Genomic DNA, 18499 nt, shown 5'->3' with positions numbered 1-18499 from the left:
CAATAAACAAGAAAAAAATATATAGCTATTATAGGGTTCTTTTTCCTTGTTCGTGATTATTGCGCACGTGTGGTACAAGTTGTTCTTACATTTTTGCATAGATTTAAAATACATTTTTGAATTAAAGTTTTTGGTGAATCATGCGTCCGTACGCACATTTTACAAACAAATTTGTGCATATGCATGCTTAGTGAATGACACCCACTGACTGTTTACTGGCTGCATTTATCAGTAATCATCAGGAGTAACAAATAACACATAAGAGTCAGGGCACACATGTATGGATAAAACTAACTGGAGAAGTCTCCTAATCTAAGAGAGCAGCTTTAAGCTCAGAGTATATTTCCATTTTGCTTGGACACTATACATAAAATTAAAAGTACAGCACAATAAAATACTGTGCACAAATACAGGCGGTCGAAACCTTTTTTTATGCATTAGACATTTAACATTATGTCTTAAGTGCCAACAATAAACAGTACAAAAAGCTATGCTTACAAGTTGAAATTCACTAAAGAGGAACTGAGTGGGGAAATGTTTTTGAAATGTAGTACAGACTTTAAGACCTGAATAATGAAGACAAACAACATGTGCAGTGCTGGCTCATAAGTAAATAATGACAGAAATGTTCAGTTTTGGGTGAACGAGTCCTTTAATAATCTTACTTTAGTCACAAAAATTTTAGTTCGCTTAAGTTAATGGAGATTTATACCGTTGTTACCATCATTTAACAAATTACCTCTAATGAGTGTAAATCTCATACTGATATTAATACCAACATAAAAAACAAATCCTGGGGGAAAATAAAATTTTAATACATTTTGCTGACATATTATCCAAAGCAAATACAATACATTAAAGCTCATCATGTGTGTTTCTGGGATTGAACCCATGATCTTTTGCACTGCTAACTAACACAATGCTCTACAAGATGAGCTACAGTAATGAATTTCACCAATTTATGTAATATTGGAGAAGTTCAATTGTGAGGTTTATCTGTATTTCACATCGTGTGCTTGGACCTGAAGACTGAAGTTGATCTTTGTTCACTCTTTACAGATAGAGCTTTGTAGCTGTGTGATCGTCTGAAACTTCTCCAACATGAATGACAGCGGTGCAGCTTCTCTCCAGTATACAGTCACTTGTGTTTTATCACCGTCACAGACTCAATAAAACTCTTTCCACAATGTGAGCACTTTTAGGGATTTTTTACAGAATGGACAGACAGATGATATTTGAGACCTTGTGGCTGTGTGTAACTTTTATCACACAGATGGCACGAGTAAGGCTTCTCACCTGTATGAAGTAGTATGTGAGACAGAAGATGTCCACGTTGTTTAAAACTCTTGTCACACTGAGTGCACTTAAAAGGTTTCTCTCCAGTATGAATTCGTATGTGACTCTGTAGTTGTCCTCGTTGTGTAAAACTCTTGTCACACTGAGGGCACCTGTAAGGTTTCTCTCCAGTGTGAACGCGTATGTGACTCTCTAAATGTGTTTTTGTTGTGGAACTCTTTCCACAATGAGGACAGGTGTAAGGCCTATAACCACTGTGAATCCTCATGTGAACATTAAGGACTCCCTTTTTTGTAAAACTCTTTCCACATTGAGAGCAAGTGAAAGGCTTGTGGTCACTGTTACTTATTTTATGTTCTTTCAGGGACTCTTTACATTTGTATGTGCTTTCTCCAGTGTGAATCTTTAAGTGAACATTAAGTTTTCCTTTAAAAGAAAAACCCTTTTGACAGTGAGGGCAGGTAAAGGGCCTCTCGCCAGTGTGACTCACTAAATGTTCCTTGAGGTGCGATGGATTTCTGTAGGTCTTTCCACATTGATGGCAGCTGTAGGGCCTTTCAGTAGTGTGAGTCTTTATGTGAGCATTAAGATTTTTTTTCTGTTTAAAACATTTATCACACTCAGGGCAGGCAAAGGTCGTCTCATCGGTGTTACTTATTGTATGTTCCTGAAGATGCTCTTTATCAGTCATTAAGATTAGAGACAAACCTCTTTGTTGTTGAGTATGTTGAGGTGTTATTGTAAATGATTCAGGATCAGTCTCCTCTTTAACACACTCCATCATTACAACAGTGGATCAGAATAGTAGAGTAGTTGAATGTGTTGTGACAGCAGCTGCTTGTTTGACTTCTTCACAGTATTTATAGATGAACTGGTGTGATAGTGACTTCACTGAAGATTGTGTCATTTAAGATTGTTTCTTCAGCATCTACAGGAACAGACCTGTGAAGATATACAAATGACCAAAGTTCCAATTTAACAATTCAATCAATACGGCAAGACACCAGTCGATCTTTGTTGCGCCGCAGTCATGGCGCAGCAGGCACAGTCCAAATTGAGATAGACATCAGAGATGTAAAAAGCAGCCCACAGTGTTGATACTAATACGATTATGCCTGTCATTGTTATGTTTGTTTCCTGTCACATCGCAAGATCTCCCAGCTAAGAGAAATGTAGCCGGACACACTTCATATGCAGTAAAAATGAATCCGGTTTAAAATATAAACAGAGCGCGTCTTTGTGGAAAATAATCCTATATTTGAAAACAATACTAATTATTTCTAACTAGAAATGCAATTAAAAAATGTAAAAAGTGAAAATATATCTTTAATTACACTAAATTTATGCTCCAGACACTTCCTTGGCTGCAGTTTTATTTTTTTGAACTCGACTTAGTATTTTTACTTTTTACACCTTTTAATTGCATTTCTAGCAATAAATTAGTATTGTATTTTTCAAATATGTGAAAAATTTGAAAAAAGGCGCTCTCTGTTTATATTTCAAACACGCTGCCTTTGAAGTTTGTCCGAAAGCGTTTCTGTTAGCTGCATTCATCCCTCCGAAGTCATTGCCTCATGAGGCAGCGAGGCAAAAAGTCAGGTGCCTAATTTTTTCAGACGCAAGCGATATCTCAGGAGACAGGAAGTAAACCTTTCATTAAAGCAACACTATGTAGTTTTTTACCTTTAAATAATGTCTCTAAAATTATTTCAGTGATAGAACAACTTTTAACTGGACAACTTGTACTGTTGCTGCAACCTGAGCAGCCTCCTAGCTGCTACAAGCACACTCTGAAAGTGGCGGTGGAGGGTAGAGCACACAGCCCCGCCCCTTCCCCTGCCTGCAGAAGAGTGTCTGATACCAGGCACTGTTGCGCTTATCAACCACATGGGGGAGCTGTAAGCCATTTTTACATGGAAACTACATAGTGTTGCTTTAAGGCTATGTTTACATTAATGCGTTTATCCTTTAAAACGCGTTACTTTTGCTACGTTTACGCCTTTCATCTACACTACACCACCGTTTTTGACCCCCATAAACGGATTCGTTCGCAAACGCTGCAGACCCTGTTTTAGTTTGAGAACTCAGACGTTGTGCTGAGTGTAAATGAACATAGACGGAGTCTTTTGTAAACGAACAGCTTATGTTAACGTGACAGCACATCATTTTCAAGGTAAAGATTATTTTATTCAGGTAAATGGAGGTTTGCAACGGAGGTTTTGCCAAAAATAGTAAACATCTACCAACCAGCTATTATAAAAGCTATATCGGATTGTTTTAACATGTATCCTTATAGATAAGGTCTGTTTTATATTTATGTTTGAGTATTGTTGGGTTTGAATATTGTTGTAATGTTGTTTATGTTTTGTTTAAATTTAGTTAGCTTATTACGAAAGACAGACTGTAATTTTAAACGCCATATAGGGCGTTGTAAAGGCCAATATGAAGGTAGAATTGTAATGGGTCAGACATTATTTTCGAGTTTAATTTAAGTTTTGTTTGCTAATTTAAAATGAATTTCGTTTCATATAATTTGTCTCTTAATTGTAATCAATGTTTTGTTAATAAGTTTTGTGAATATAAATTAATAAAAACAATAAACTCAACGTCATTAATATTTAATGCTCGTTTAGCCGATTGCGCTTTAGCTAGCTCTTTCTGTGTTGCTAGCGGAGGACGTGCACGGACCTCACACACTTTTAAAAATGAATGCAATAAGCATTTCTGTAGGTTAAAGCTATACTTCACCTCTTACTATGTTTGATTGAAGTTTGCATTTGCTGAAATCTATTTCGTTTAGTACTGTTCACTTGAATGCTTTCTTTTTAAAGCATAAAGACCTTTCTGTTTAGTTATAAAATCAAAATTAACCTATTAATCATATTAATATGTTGCAGGGGCGAGCTAAAATAAGACTTTCCCAAACACATTTTTATAGGTTTAAAAATAGTGTCTGTTGTAGTTGCCAGCAAAGGGCCCAGGTATGAATTTTTGTCAATGTCGCACACCCTTAGGCTGCATAAATGCGCAAAGGTAAGCTATTATTAGAGTAATAAGTTATTTTACACTTTTATGCGCATGCCCAGTTACGTGATTGGTCATGTTTCATGCGTTTATGGTCGTGTATAGTGTGGATGAACATTCTTTTTAAAATGCCAGTATAAACGAGGATCGTTTTCATTTTAAAATGCTGTTTTAAAACGCAAATGCTCTAATATAAACAGGGCCTAAGGCTGCAGCCTCCCAAGGTCGCATTTCTAGGCTGCACACGTCTTATTTCAAAATATTAACAATTATAAAGTTGACTATTATTCTTAGTTAACCGTAACTTGAAATATGTTTTTGAAGCTGCATTTTAGAGCTTTCGGATGCAGCCAAAAATAAGCTGCTTCGGCTGTGTTTAATTGGGGTTGGAGCTAAAATCTGCAGGATGGAAGCTCACCAGGAGCAGGGCTGAAGCCCCTGCACTATAGGAAAAAAACTTTTAAATCATATATTTTTTGTCATCACGTTTGTGGTCGCTCACATTTTTAAAAAAAGTGTATAAGATTTTTCAAAAACTTTTAGTGTGGCCCAGGCTTTAACTTGGTTTTCACAAACAGGGTTGCACAATCTTTTAAACTACTTGCAAGTTGTCTTTTCAATTTTCCATTTGTCTGCATAGAAATTTGGAGAGTAAAAATGCTAATCATTTACAATCCTGTTTACACAAACATACAATATCTAATAATTATTAACTGGAAAATCAAAGTACATTTGTAATTGTGTTTCCCATATCTTACAAGTTAGGACCCTGATCAATTTTTACTAACAACAGCAAATATCCATCTGCTATGTTAATAGCTGTATGGAAAAGAGGATCATGAATATTCCTTAAAAGTCATGTAAAGCAGTGGTTCTCAAACTTTTTCAGCGCGCTGCCCCCCTTGTGTACGCCGCATTCCTACACGGCCCCCCCAAAGAAAATGTATGACAAGAAACTGTTTTAAAACTCAACTTTTAATTAAACAAAACATATTAAATGATACGAAGTAGTGCTGTTGGTTAGTAGTCTAATTTTTTTTAGGTTTAATTGCACAGAATTCATGATAAATTTATTTATTTTATAAAATGTCATAAAACTGGGGCCCCCCTGGTACCATCTCGCGGCCCCCCTGGGGGCCCCGGCCCCCAGTTTGAGAACCACTGATGTAAAGCTCACCAACACATTTATAAAACGTACATTCCTGAATGGCTTAAAAAGTTAAGTAAATGTAAATCTCGTTCTAGTGGAACAATTTTCTGTACTTTAGAAAAAAAAGTATAATTACTTCAAATAACACCGTAACATTATTTAACTTTGTTTAAATAATATTTACGTTGCTGTATTACGCTTTTTAATACTATTTTATAAGGTTTTATTCACCTCAATCTTCTCTCCCTCCATCGACAGACGAATCTCGCGCACTCCTTATGACGTCACTGCACGACAGGCTCCAAGAAGCAATATAAAAGTCCCTCTCTTTAATGTATGTCCAAATTCTTGAAATGCAAGGAAATGAATGAACTATCATCTTCTACACCAAAGGAAATATACAAAACATGTTTATTTGTAGGTAAAATAAATATATTTAAGGTTAAATATCCCACATTTGTCAAAGATTACAATTTAGAATCTACAATTCAATGACACCGCATCAGTTAAAGTTTACATAACAAAATAAATAATTTACACTTAATGCAAACTATATCACAAAAACACTGACTGTTTACTGACTATGGGGCGGTTTCCCGTAAAGGGATTAGACTAGTCCTAGACTAAAATAAATGTAAGAGCTGTCCAAACTGAAAACAACCTGCACTGACATATCTTAAAATACATCAGTGCCCCTTGTTTTGCCTCGAAATGCACATAAGTAATGTTTTAAGTAGGGTATGTTTGTTAAAGGTGCAGTGTGTAATTTTTAGAAGGATCTCTTGACAGAAATGCAAAATAATATATAAAACTATATTATCAGGGGTGTATAAAGACCTCTCATAATGAACCATTATGTGTTTATTACCGGCTTAGAATGAGACGTTTTTATCTACACACACAGAGAGTCCCCTAACATGGAAGTCGCCATTTTGTGCCACCATGTTTCTACCGAAGCCTTTAGCGGACAAACTTTGGGACAAAGTTGTCTCTGACAATGACGTGTTTGTCCGGTGTTTGTACCGTAACTTCTCTATGTGTTTTAAAAGCGAGGGGTGAGCAGTGGACTGAGCCGTTGGTTGCAATTATCAACCTCACAACTAGATGCTGCTAAAATTTACACACTGCACCTTTAAAACTAGTTATATTTCCCAATTAAACTCAGGTCTAGTCCTGGCTTAAGCTAAACCACCCCTAAATGTATCAGTAATCATCAGTGCAGACTGATATATGAACAAATAACTCATAAGAGTCAGGGCACACATGTATGGATAAAATTAACTGGAGAAGAATACTAACCTAGTTAAGTGCTCCAGGCCAGCTTTAAACTCAGATTATATTTCCATTTTGCTTGTACACTATGTGTACAATTAAAAGTACACTACATTAAAATACTGTGCACAAACACAGGCAATCAACACTTTTTTATGCATTAGACAGATAAGTGGGGAAATGTTTTACAGACTGTAAGACCTGAATAATGGAGACATATAACATGTGCAGTGCTTGCTTATATAAGTGAATAATGACAGAAATGTTTTGGTTGAACGAGTCCTTTAATAATCTCATGTCAGCCACAAGAATTTTAGTTCACTTAAGTTAATGAATGGAGATTTAAACCGTTGTTACCATTATTTAACAAATTACCTCTAATGAGTGCAAATCTAATAGTACTGATATTAATACCAACATAAAAAAACAATAAATCCAGGGGGAACATTTTTATTTTAATACATTTTGCTGACATAATTATCCAAAGCAAATACAATACATTAAAGCTTCAATCATGAGGATTATCTTCATTTCACATCATGTTCTTGGACCTGAAGACTGAAGTTGATCATTGTTCATTGCGCTTTTCTCTGTGAATCTGCAGGTGTGTGATCGTCTGAAACTTCTCCAACATGAATGACAGCGGCACAGCTTCTCTCCAGTATACAGTCACTTGTGTTTGATCAGCGTCACAGACTCAATAAAACTCTTTACACAACGTGAACACTTTTAGGGGTTTTCTACAGTATGGACAGACAGCAGATGAAATTTGAGACTTCGTGACTGTGTGTAACTCTTATCACACAGATGGCACGAGTAAGGCTTCTCACCTGTATGAATTCGTATGTGACACTGAAGTTGTCCTCGTTCTTTAAAGCTCTTGTCACACTGAGGGCACCTAAAAGGTTTCTCTCCAGTGTGAATGCGTATGTGAATTTTTAGATGTCCTTTTATTATGAAACCCTTCCCACAATGAGGACAGGTGTAAGGCCTATCACCACTGTGAATCCTCATGTGACTAGTAAGGGATCCCTTTTGTGTAAAACTCTTTCCACATTGAGGGCAAGAAAAAGGTGTTTGGTCAGTGTGACTCATTTCATGTTGTTTTAGGGACTCTTTAGATTTGTAAGTCTTTTCACACAGATGGCAGATGTATGTCTTTTCATCAGTGTGAGTTTTTAAGTGAGCATTAAAACTACTTTCAGTTGAAAAACCCTTATCACAATGTAGGCATACAAAGGGTCTTACATTTGTATGAGTCACTATATGATCTGTAAGGTGCTGTTTACACGTGTAGGTCTTTTCACAGTGAGGACAGCTGTATGTCTTTTCTGCAGTGTGAGTCTTTGTGTGTTCATTAAGATCTCTTTTTTGTAAAAAAGCCTCATCACATTGAGGACATGTAAAGGGCCTCTTATCGGTGTGAATCATTAAATGTTTCTTAAGATCCCCTTTACATATGTAAGTCTTTTCACAATGAGGGCAGGCGTGTGGTCTTTCTCCAGTGTGAGTCTTTATGTGAATTTTAAGATTTCTTTTTCGTAAAAAACCCTTTTGACAGTGAGGGCAGGTGAAGGGCCTCTCACCAGTATGACTTATTAAATGTTCCTTAAGGTGCCCTTTAAATCTGAAGGTCTTTCCACATTGAGGGCAGCTGTAGGGCCTTTCAGTAGAGTGAGTCTTTATGTGAGCATTAAGATTTATTTTTCGTAAAAAACCCTTTTGACAGTGAGGGCAGGTGAAGGTCCTCTCACCAGTGTGACATACTATGTGTTCCTTATAGGACCTTTTAGTTGTGCAAGTCTTATCACACTGAGGGCAGATGTAAGTCCTCTCACCTGTGAGACTTACTTTAAGTTCCTTAAGATGCTCTTTCTCAGTCATTGAGATTAGACACAAACCTCTTTGTTGTTGAGTATATTGAGATGTTATTGTGAATGATTCAGGATCAGTCTCCTCTTTAACACACTCCATCATTACAACAGTGGATCAGAATAGTAGAGTAGTTGAATGTGTTGTGACAGCAGCTGCTTGTTTGACTTCTTCACAGTATTTATAGATGAACTGGTGTGATAGTGACTTCACTGAAGATTGTGTCATATGGGATTGTTCATTTAGCATCTACAGGAACAGACCTGAGAAGATATATAAATTACCAAAGTTATAATTTAACAATTCAATCAATACGCCAAGACACCAGTCATTCTTTGTGTTATCAGCAACTGAATTTGATCTGAAGCACTCCCTTTTGCAAATGCATTACACAAGTTATATATTAAAACAATTCACAATCAGAAAGCAAGCTGATGAAAGACATAAAGCCTAAAAAACCGCAGTCATCATGGCGCAGCAGGCACAGTCCAAAGTGAGATAGACATCAGAGATGTAAAAAGCAGCCCACATTGTTGATACTAATACGATTATGCTTGTCATCATTGTTATGTTTGTTTCCTGTAAAGTCACATCGTAAGATCTCCCAGCTAAGAGAAACGTAGCCGGACACACTTCATAGGCAGTAAAATTTAATTCGGTTCAAAATATAAACAGAGCACGTCTTTGTGAAAATTAATCCTATATTTGAAAACAATACTAATTTCTCACTTGAAATGCAATTAAAACATGTCAAAAGTGAAAACATACCTTTATTTACAATAAATTTGTGCTCCAGACACTTCCTTGGCTGCAGTTTTATTTTTTACGAACTTGACCAATCACATTCCCCATGCACACCCACGCATAAAATTGTGAGACAGAACATGAAAATCGCTGCTTTTTGAGGCAGCTTTCTATGAAAGGAAAGCATCAAGGCATGTCCGTATCCAATGCAAGGTTTACTTTCTGACTCCTAACTCGAGATCTTTTCCCACAATTCTATGCGTGTGTACGCATGGGGAATGGGATTGGTCGAGTTCGAAAAAATAAACTGGCAGCCAAGAAAGCAGGTGGAGCACAAATTTAGTGTAAATAAATGAACATTTGTACCCTTGACACCTTTCAATTGCATTTCTAGCGAGAAATTAGTATTGTAGATTTCAATTAAGGCTGGGAAAATAAACAAAATAAAAGTTATTTTTTGCATAATATATGTGTGTGTACTGAGTGTAATGATTGTGTATATTTAACCACACACACACATACATATATTCATGTCAGATTTTTTAACTTTATATATAATTTTTTAAAATGTATATATAATATAGAATATATATAAATAAATAAATAAATATATATACACATGTAAATCGCGATTAATCTTTTCCCAGCCCTATTTCAAATATGTAAAAAATTTGAAAAAGGTGCCCTCTGTTTATATTTCAAACACGCTGCCTTTGAAGTGTGTCCGGAAGCGTTTATCTTAGCTGCCTTCATGCCTCCGAAGTCATTGCCTCATGAAGCAGCGAGGTAACAAGTCAGCTGCCTAATTTTTTCCTCCTACGGTCGCATTTCTAGGCTGCATATGTCATCAAGACTGTCTTATTTTAAATTATTAACAATTATAAAGTTGACTATTATTCTTAGTTAATCGTAACTTGTTGTAATATGCGTTTGACTGTGCATTTTAGAGCTTTCGGACGCAGCTAAAATTAGCTGCTTTAGCTGTGTTTAATTAGGGTTGGAGCTTAAATCTGCAGGATGGTAGCTCATCATGAGCAGATAGTTTGTGGTGGCTCACATTTAAAAAAGGTGTATACGATTTTTAAAATACTTTAAGTGTGGCCCAGGCTTTAACCTGGTTTTCACAGAGAGGGTTGCACATTCCTTTAAACCAATTGTAAGTTCTTCTTTACAGTTTTCTATTTGTCTGCATAAAAATTTGGAGAGTAAAAAAAATGCAAATCATTTACAATCTTGTTTACAAAAACACACAATATCTGACCATTTTCAACTGGAAAAACAAAGTACATTTGTACCTGCATTATCCATGTCTTTTTTACAAGTAATGCCCATCTGCTATGTTAAATAACTGTATGAAAAAGAGGAGCATGAATATTCCTTAAAATGAATGTAAAGCTCACCAACACATTTATAAAACCTACATACCTGAATGGCTTAAAAAGTTAAGTAAATCTCTTTCCTTGTATAACTTTGGTCCTAGTGGAACAATTTTCTGTACTTTAGAAAAAAAAGTATAATTACTTCAAATAACACCGTAACATTATTTAACTTTGTTTCAATAATATTTAAGTTGCTGTAGTATCTTTTATTCACCTCAATCTTCTCTCCTTCCACCAAAAGACGAGAGTCGCGCACTCCTTATGACGTCACTGCACGACCGGCTCCAAGAAGCAATATAAAAGTCCCTTTCTTTAATTCATCTCCAAATTCGTGAAATGCAAGGAAATTAATGACCTATCATCTTCTACATCAAAGGAAATATACAAAACATGTTTGTTTGTAGGTAAAAAAATATTTAAGGTTAAATATACCACATTTGTGAAACGATTACAATTTAGAATATACAATTCAATGACACCGCATCAGTTAAAGTTTACATTAAGAGTCAGGGCACACATGTATGGATAAAATTAACTGGAGAAGAATACTAACCTAGTTAAGTGCTCCAAGGCAGCTTTAAGGTCAGAGTATATTTCCATTTTGCTTGTACACTTTACATACAATTAAAAGTACACTACATTAAAATACTGTGCACATACACAGGCGGTCAACACTTTTTTATGCATTAGACAGATAAGTGGGGAAATGTTTTACAGACTGCAAGACCTGAATAATAGAGACAGAAATGTTTTGTTTTGGGTGAACGATTTCTTTAATAATCTCATGTCAGCCACAAGAATTTTAGTTCTCTTAAATTAATGAATGGAGATTGAAACCGTTGTCACCATCATTTAACAAATTCCCTCTAATGAGTGCAAATTTAATAGTACTGATATTAATACCAACATAAAAAAACAATAAATCCAGGGGGAAAATAATAATTTTAATACATTTTGCTGACATAATTATTAAGCAAATACAATACATTAAAGCTATACATTTGATCAGAATGTGTGATTCTGGGATTGAACCCATGACCTTTTGCACTGCTAATACAATGCTCTACAAGTTGAGTTACAGGAACAAATTTCACCACTTGATGTAATTTTGTAGTAATGCAATCGTGGGGATTATCTTCATTTCACATCATGTTCTTGGACCTGAAGACTGAAGTTGATCTTTGTTCACTCTTTGCAGACGGCTCTTTTCTCTGTGAATCTGCAGGTGTGTGATCGTCTGAAACTTCTTCAACATGAATGACAGCGGTGCAGCTTCTCTCCAGTATACAGTCACTTGTGTTTGATCAGCGTCACAGACTCAATAAAACTCTTTACACAATGTGAGCACTTTTAGGGGTTTTATACAGTATGGACAGACAGCAGATGATATTTGAGACCTTGTGCATGTGTGTAAGGCTTATCACACAGATGGCACGAGTAAGGCTTCTCACCTGTATGAGTACGTATGTGACCCTTAAGAGCTCCTCGTTCTCTAAAACTCTTGTCACACTGAGGGCACCTGTAAGGTTTCTCTCCAGTGTGAATGCGTATGTGATTCTCTAAACGTTTTTTTGTTGGGAAACTCCTCCCACAATGAGGACAGATGTAAGGCCTATCACCACTGTGAATCCTCATGTGAATAGTAAGGGTTCCCTTTTGTGTAAAACTCTTTCCACATTGAGGGCAAGAAAAAAGTGTTTGGTCAGTGTGACTAATTTCATGTTGTTTCAGAGAATCTTTATATTTGTAAGTCTTTTCACACAGATGGCAGATGTATGTCTTTTCTTCAGTGTGAGTTTTTAAGTTAGCATTAAAACTACTTTCAGTTGAAAAACCCTTATCACAATGTAGGCATACAAAGGGTCTTACATTTGTATGAGTCACTATATGATCTGTAAGGTGCTGTTTACACGTGTAGGTCTTTTCACAGTGAGGACAGCTGTATGTCTTTTCTGCAGTGTGAGTCTTTATGTGATCATTAAGATGCCTTTTTTGTAAAAAAGCCTCATCACATTGAGGACATGCAAAGGGCCTCTTATCTGTGTGAATTATTAAATGTTTCTTAAGATCCCCTTTATATCTGTAAGTCTTTTCACAATGAGGGCAGCCGTGTGGTCTTTCTCCAGTGTGAGTCTTTATGTGACTTTTAAGATTACTTTTTCGTAAAAAACCCTTTTGACAGTGAGGGCAGGTGAAGGGCCTCTCACCAGTATGACTTACTAAATGTTCCATAAGGTGCCCTTTAAATCTGAAGGTCTTTCCACATTGAGGGCAGCTGTAGGGCCTTTCAGTAGAGTGAGTCTTTATGTGAACATTAAGATTACTTTTTCGTAAAAAACCCTTTTGACAGTGAGGGCAGGTGAAGGTCCTCTCACCAGTGTGAAATACTATGTGTTCCCTAAAGGAACTTTTATTTGTGCAAGTCTTATCACACTGAGGGCAGATGTAAGTCCTCTCACCTGTGTGACTTACTTTATGTTCCTTAGTCATTAAGATTAGAGACAAACCTCTTTGTTGTTGAGTATGTTGAGGTGTTATTGTGAATGATTCAGGATCAGTCTCCTCTTTAACACACTCCATCATTACAACAGTGGATCAGAATAGTAGAGTAGTTGAATGTGTTGTGACAGCAGCTGCTTGTTTGACTTCTTCACAGTATTTATAGATGAACTGGTGTGATAGTGACTTCACTGAAGATTGTGTCATTTAATTTGTTTCTTCAGCATCTACAGCAACAGACCTGTGAAGATATACAAATGTCCAAAGTTATAATTTAATAATTCAATCAATATGAAAAAACACAAGTCGTTCTTTGTGTTATCAGCAACTGAATCTGTTCTGAAGCACTCCAATCAGATCAGTACTTTAGAAATACAATAAAATATTATAATTGTATCATAATAAGTATCATTGTAATATTATTTAACATTGTTTTAATGATATTTAAGTTGCTGTAGTACCTTTGATTAAAAGATCAAGCCACATTTATATGTTTTTATATGACTCCCTCCACCGACAGACGAGAGCAGCGCATATCTTATGACGTCACTGCACAGGTTTCAAGAAACAAAATAAAAGTCCGTTTCTTTAATTTATGTCTAAATTCGTGAAATGCAAGAAAATGAATGAACTATCGTCTTCTCTACACCAAAGGAAATATACAAAACATGTTTATTTGAAGTTGTCAAATCAGTTAAAGTTTACATTACAAAATAAAGAATTTACACTTAATGCAAACTATACAGGTGCTGGTCATATAATTAGAATATCATCAAAAAGTTGATTTCTTTTACTAATTCCATTAAAAAAGTGAAACTTGCATATTATATTAATTCATTACACACAAACTGATATATTTTAAATGTTTATTTTTTAAATTTTGATGATATAACTGACAACTAAGGAAAATCCCAAATGCAGTATCTCAGAAAATTTGAATATTACTTAAGAACAATACAAAGAAAGGATTTTCAGAAATCTTGGTCTATTGAAAAGTATGACCATATGAACAGCACTCAATAGTTGTGCATGGCTCCTTTTGCCTGAATTACTGCAGCAATGCGACGTGGCATGTCGCATATGCTTTATATGCATATGTGTGTTTCAGTGGGTGTCATCTAATGAAGTCTGTGTTTCACCTGTGGGTCAGTGTTAAATTATGCCTGTGCTTCACTGGTGGTCGATTCGGATGGGATTAAAAACACAGAGGACCTCTGAAAAGCACGATTTTCTTAGAGGTCCCCCTGTAAAACTAATCCCGTCCGAATAGGGCTATTGTGTGGGTCAGGTAAAATGCACATGCCCATCAGATACTGCAGGCAGGAGTAACATCTTATACCCATTTACTATAACACTGCCTTTAGTAATATATGTTAAGATTTCTGGCTCAATAATGATCATGTATTTGCACACACATTTATTATAAATTGAGATTAATCTCATATTATCTAGTAGTAAGTGAAAGATGAGTTTATTTATAAATTCACAAAATTGATATGGAAATGTACCTTATTGTTAACATCAATTAACTGATGGAATTGTGTCACATGCATCCACTGATATTTGGAGATATATTAATAATGGACCTAATTAAATGTATAGTATTTAGTCCAATAACAAATATCAATTCATTTTATTAAAAAAGTATTTTATTTAAAAAAAAAAAAGTAAACATACATTTTCTAAGACAATAAATATTCGCGAATGTAAATGTAATAAAATAAATGCTTTAACATTATTATAAACCAAAATATATGTTTCCACGCGCCGCTACATGCTCGCATAAGTGCACGCATGCGCAGACAAACTCTGAAGCTTCGTATCATTAACTAAAATGAACTATGGAACATAACCTGCTATCCTCAGAGAGTCAGTTGCTATGGTTACTTACATATCCCGAAAATTAACTTCGTTTTTGGAACCGAAAGCAGAGGTTATCAACGTACTTACTCCTAAACTTACCCGGGTAAGTCACATTGCCTGCTTTCAACCACCCAGGTGTCCCAAAACTTTTGGCAATATCAACAGTGTTGGGGTAACGGATTACAAGTAACGTGCATTACGTAATAATATTACTTTTCTGAGGTAACGAGTAAAGTAAAGCATTACTTTATAAATGTACACATTAATATTTGAGTTATTTTTAAAGAAAAGCAATTCGAGTTACTTTTCGGTTTAATTAATTTGATTAAAAAAAACAAACGTACTGAATTAAACTGGACATAGTCACATAGATTTACGCACTATTTGGGTGGCGTGCGCGTCTTAGCGGGAACAGTTTTGAGTCCAAAAAGGAGATGGCAGGCCAGAGCTTGATATTTTTGTGATGGAAATGTGCAATTTCTGAATGCAAAACCTATAAGTCATAAAAACATGTGCAAAGCCTGAACGAGATCAAGCCTCAGCCAAGTAAAAAAATGAACTTAAAAGTAGCATTATTTTTCACGAAAAGTATGCAATTAGTTACTTTTTTGGGAATTAACTTAATATTGTAATGCATTACTTTTAAAATTAACTTTCCCCAACACTGTATATCAATTACAACTGCCATTATCTGCATTATTTACAACTCAACGAATTACTGTGACACTTTTATCCAAAGCAAGTTACAATACATTAAAGCTATACATTTAATCAGAATGAGTGTTCCTGGGATTGAACCCATGACCTTTTGCACTGTTAACACAATGCTCTACAAGATGAGCTACAGAAACAAATTTCACCACTTCATGTAATGCATTAAAAATATATATTTTGGAGTAATTCAATCGTGAGGTTTATCTTCATTTCACATCATGTGCTTGGACCTGAAGACTGAAGTTGATCTTTGTTCCCTCTTTGCAGACAGCGCTTTGCAGCTGTGTGATCATCTGAAACTTCTCCAACATGAATGACAGCGGTGCAGCTTCTCTCCAGTATACAGTCACTTGTGTTTTATCAGCAGCACAGACTCAATAAAACTCTTTCCACAATGTGAACACTTTTAGGGGTTTTCTACTGAATGGTGAAACACCAGATGAAATTTAAGATTTCGTGCCTGTGCATAACGCTTACCACACAGATGGCACACAGATGGCTTCTCACCTGTATGAAGTCGTATGTGACACAGAAGATGTCCACGCTGTGTAAAGCCCTTGTTACACTGAGGGCACTTGTAAGGTCTTTCTCCAGTGTGAATGCGGATGTGACTCTCTAAATGTACTTTTTTTGTGAAACTCTTTCCACAATGAGGACAGGTGTAAAGCCCATCACCACTGTGAATCCTCATGTGACTAGTAAGGGTTCCCTTTTGTGTAAAACTCTTTCCACATTGAGAACAAGAAAAAGGTGTTTGGCCAGTGTGACTTATTTTATGTTGTTTCAGGGACTTTTTAGATTTGTAAGTCTTTTCACACAGAGAGCAGCTGTATGTCTTTTCTCCAGTGTGAGTTTTTAAGTGAGCATTAAAACTTCTTTTATTTGAAAAACCCTTATCACACTGCAGACATACAAAGGGTCTTACATTTGTATGAGTCACTATATGATCTGTAAGGTGCTGTTTACACGTGTAGGTCTTTTCACAGTGAGGACAGCTGTATGTCTTTTCTGCAGTGTGAGTCTTTATGTGAGCATTAAGATTTCTTTGTTGTAAAAAAGCCTCATCACATTGAGGACATGCAAAGGGCCTGTTATCTGTGTGAATCATTAAATGTTTCTTAAGATCCCCTTTACATATGTAAGTCTTTTCACAATGAGGGCAGCCGTGTGGTCTTTCTCCAGTGTGAGTCTTTATGTGAATATCAAGATTTCTTTTTTTTAAAAAACCCTTTTGACAGTGAGGGCAGGTGAAGGGTCTTTCCCCAGTGTGCGTCTTTAAGTGATCATAAAGATTACGTTGTCGTGAAAAACCCTTATCACACTGAGGACAGGTGAAGCACAACTCACCAATGTGAGTAACTAAATGTTCCCTAAGGTGTGCTTTATGTCTGTAGGTCTTTCCACATTGAGGACAGCTGTATGGCCTTTCAGTAGTGTGAGTCTTTATGTGAATATTAAGATTTCTTTTCTGTTTAAAACATTTATCACACTGAGGGCATGCAAAGGTCCTCTCATCAGTGTGACTTACTTTATGTTCCTTAAGATGCTCTTCATCAGTCATTGAGATTAGACACAAACCTCTTTGTTGTTGAGTATGTTGAGGTGTTATTGTGAATGATTCAGGATCAGTCTCTTCTTTAACACACTCCATCATTACAACAGTGGATCAGAATAGTAGAGTAGTTGAATGTGTTGTGACAGCAGCTGCTTGTTTGACTTCTTCACAGTATTTATAGATGAACTGGTGTGATAGTGACTTCACTGAAGATTGTCTCATTTAAGATTGTTTCTTCAGCATCTACAGGAATAGACATGTGAAGATATACAATCATTTTTATATTGTCACTTGTTAACAATCAATATACAAAACAAAGTACAGAGTTCAGAATTTAAAATGTATTTCAAAAATAAGTCATATAAATCAAAAAATTACCATGTGTAAATAACACTCTTCATTAATAGTGGCAAAATGAATATTTACCTACATAAAATCGACATTATATTTCTCTGTACACAACACACATACTCTTGGCACTGTGTTGTTTATCAAGGTTTTTATATGCTTTGTTCATTTCAAAAGTCTCATGGCAATGGTTTTTAATGTAAATACAAACTTAGTTACTGCTTCGTATGCTACTCATACAATTTAGACTGTATGGAAAAGAGTATATTACGTAAAAAGAGAACACCAAACATACCCGAAGCTTAAATGTATTTGCTCATTGTCGGGCTTATCGAAAACAACACTGAGCACTTTAAAATTAAATGATCGTTTTTTAAAAATTGTTTCAAAATTGATTCAAGTTGATGAAGTAAATATTTTGTTTAATTTATACAACTTAAACAATTCTTGACCTTCCCACTGGCGAAGCGAGGCGCAGTCCGAATGATGTCATCACACGGAAGGCTCATAGAAACACAATAAAAGTCTCTTTATTTACCTCTTAAACACAGGACATTAAATAATATAAATATATTTACAAATTAAATATTAAAAATAAACATGTGTAATAAACATTGGTATGTATAATATCGGCATTTATACGTTAAATATTTATATCACGACTGAAAACCTTATTCTAAGGAGAGAGCGTTCCATAAACTATCATAAGTACTGTAGTAATCGCGCACGTTAAATCTTTCCTAAAGTGATAAATAAAAGTAATGATTTTTAAAACAGGCAAAA

The 18499-nt window shown here is 35.6% G+C and overlaps 2 protein-coding genes across 4 annotated transcripts in view; both read right to left on the bottom strand.

Annotated features, from left to right (window-relative positions):
• The window catches only part of LOC141349017 (uncharacterized), a 105240-nt gene extending 94372 nt beyond the window's left edge, over positions 1 to 10868 (bottom strand). The window contains exons 1-2 of the mRNA XM_073859462.1: positions 10784 to 10868; positions 8644 to 8877 (exon numbers count right to left, since the gene is read on the bottom strand). Coding sequence (XP_073715563.1) covers positions 8644 to 8719 — 76 coding nt within the window. The 5' untranslated portion in view covers positions 8720 to 8877; positions 10784 to 10868. The remainder of the gene's footprint in view (positions 1 to 8643; positions 8878 to 10783) is intronic.
• LOC129451763 (uncharacterized) lies at positions 634 to 18397 on the bottom strand. Of its 3 annotated transcripts, none has more exons than XM_073859514.1 (2): positions 18012 to 18228; positions 634 to 2224 (listed from the first exon to the last, which is right to left on the bottom strand). In XM_073859514.1, exon 2 carries the CDS (start codon positions 2078 to 2080, stop codon positions 1199 to 1201), a length of 882 nt encoding a protein of 293 aa, XP_073715615.1. In that variant the 5' UTR covers positions 2081 to 2224; positions 18012 to 18228; the 3' UTR covers positions 634 to 1198. The 3 variants fall into 3 exon arrangements, 2 of the variants coding, with proteins under 2 accessions (XP_073715615.1, XP_073715614.1); XM_073859513.1 differs by lacking the exon at positions 18012 to 18228 and adding an exon at positions 5702 to 5779 and having other exon boundaries at positions 634 to 2238; XR_012360115.1 differs by lacking the exon at positions 634 to 2224 and adding an exon at positions 14692 to 17611 and having other exon boundaries at positions 18012 to 18397.
• Between the last annotated feature and the right edge of the window lie 102 nt (positions 18398 to 18499).

The sequence above is a fragment of the Misgurnus anguillicaudatus genome, chromosome 21 (genome assembly GCF_027580225.2).
Source record: "Misgurnus anguillicaudatus chromosome 21, ASM2758022v2, whole genome shotgun sequence".
Classification (NCBI taxonomy): domain Eukaryota; kingdom Metazoa; phylum Chordata; class Actinopteri; order Cypriniformes; family Cobitidae; genus Misgurnus; species Misgurnus anguillicaudatus.
The sequence above is the reverse complement of the archived record's forward strand: the minus strand, read 5'-3'. Positions and strand labels throughout refer to the sequence as shown.

Coding starts and splice junctions, on each gene's coding strand:
- LOC129451763 (XM_073859514.1), bottom strand. CDS start 2,080: ATGATGGAGTGTGTTAAAGAGGAGACTGATCCTGAATCATTTACAATA.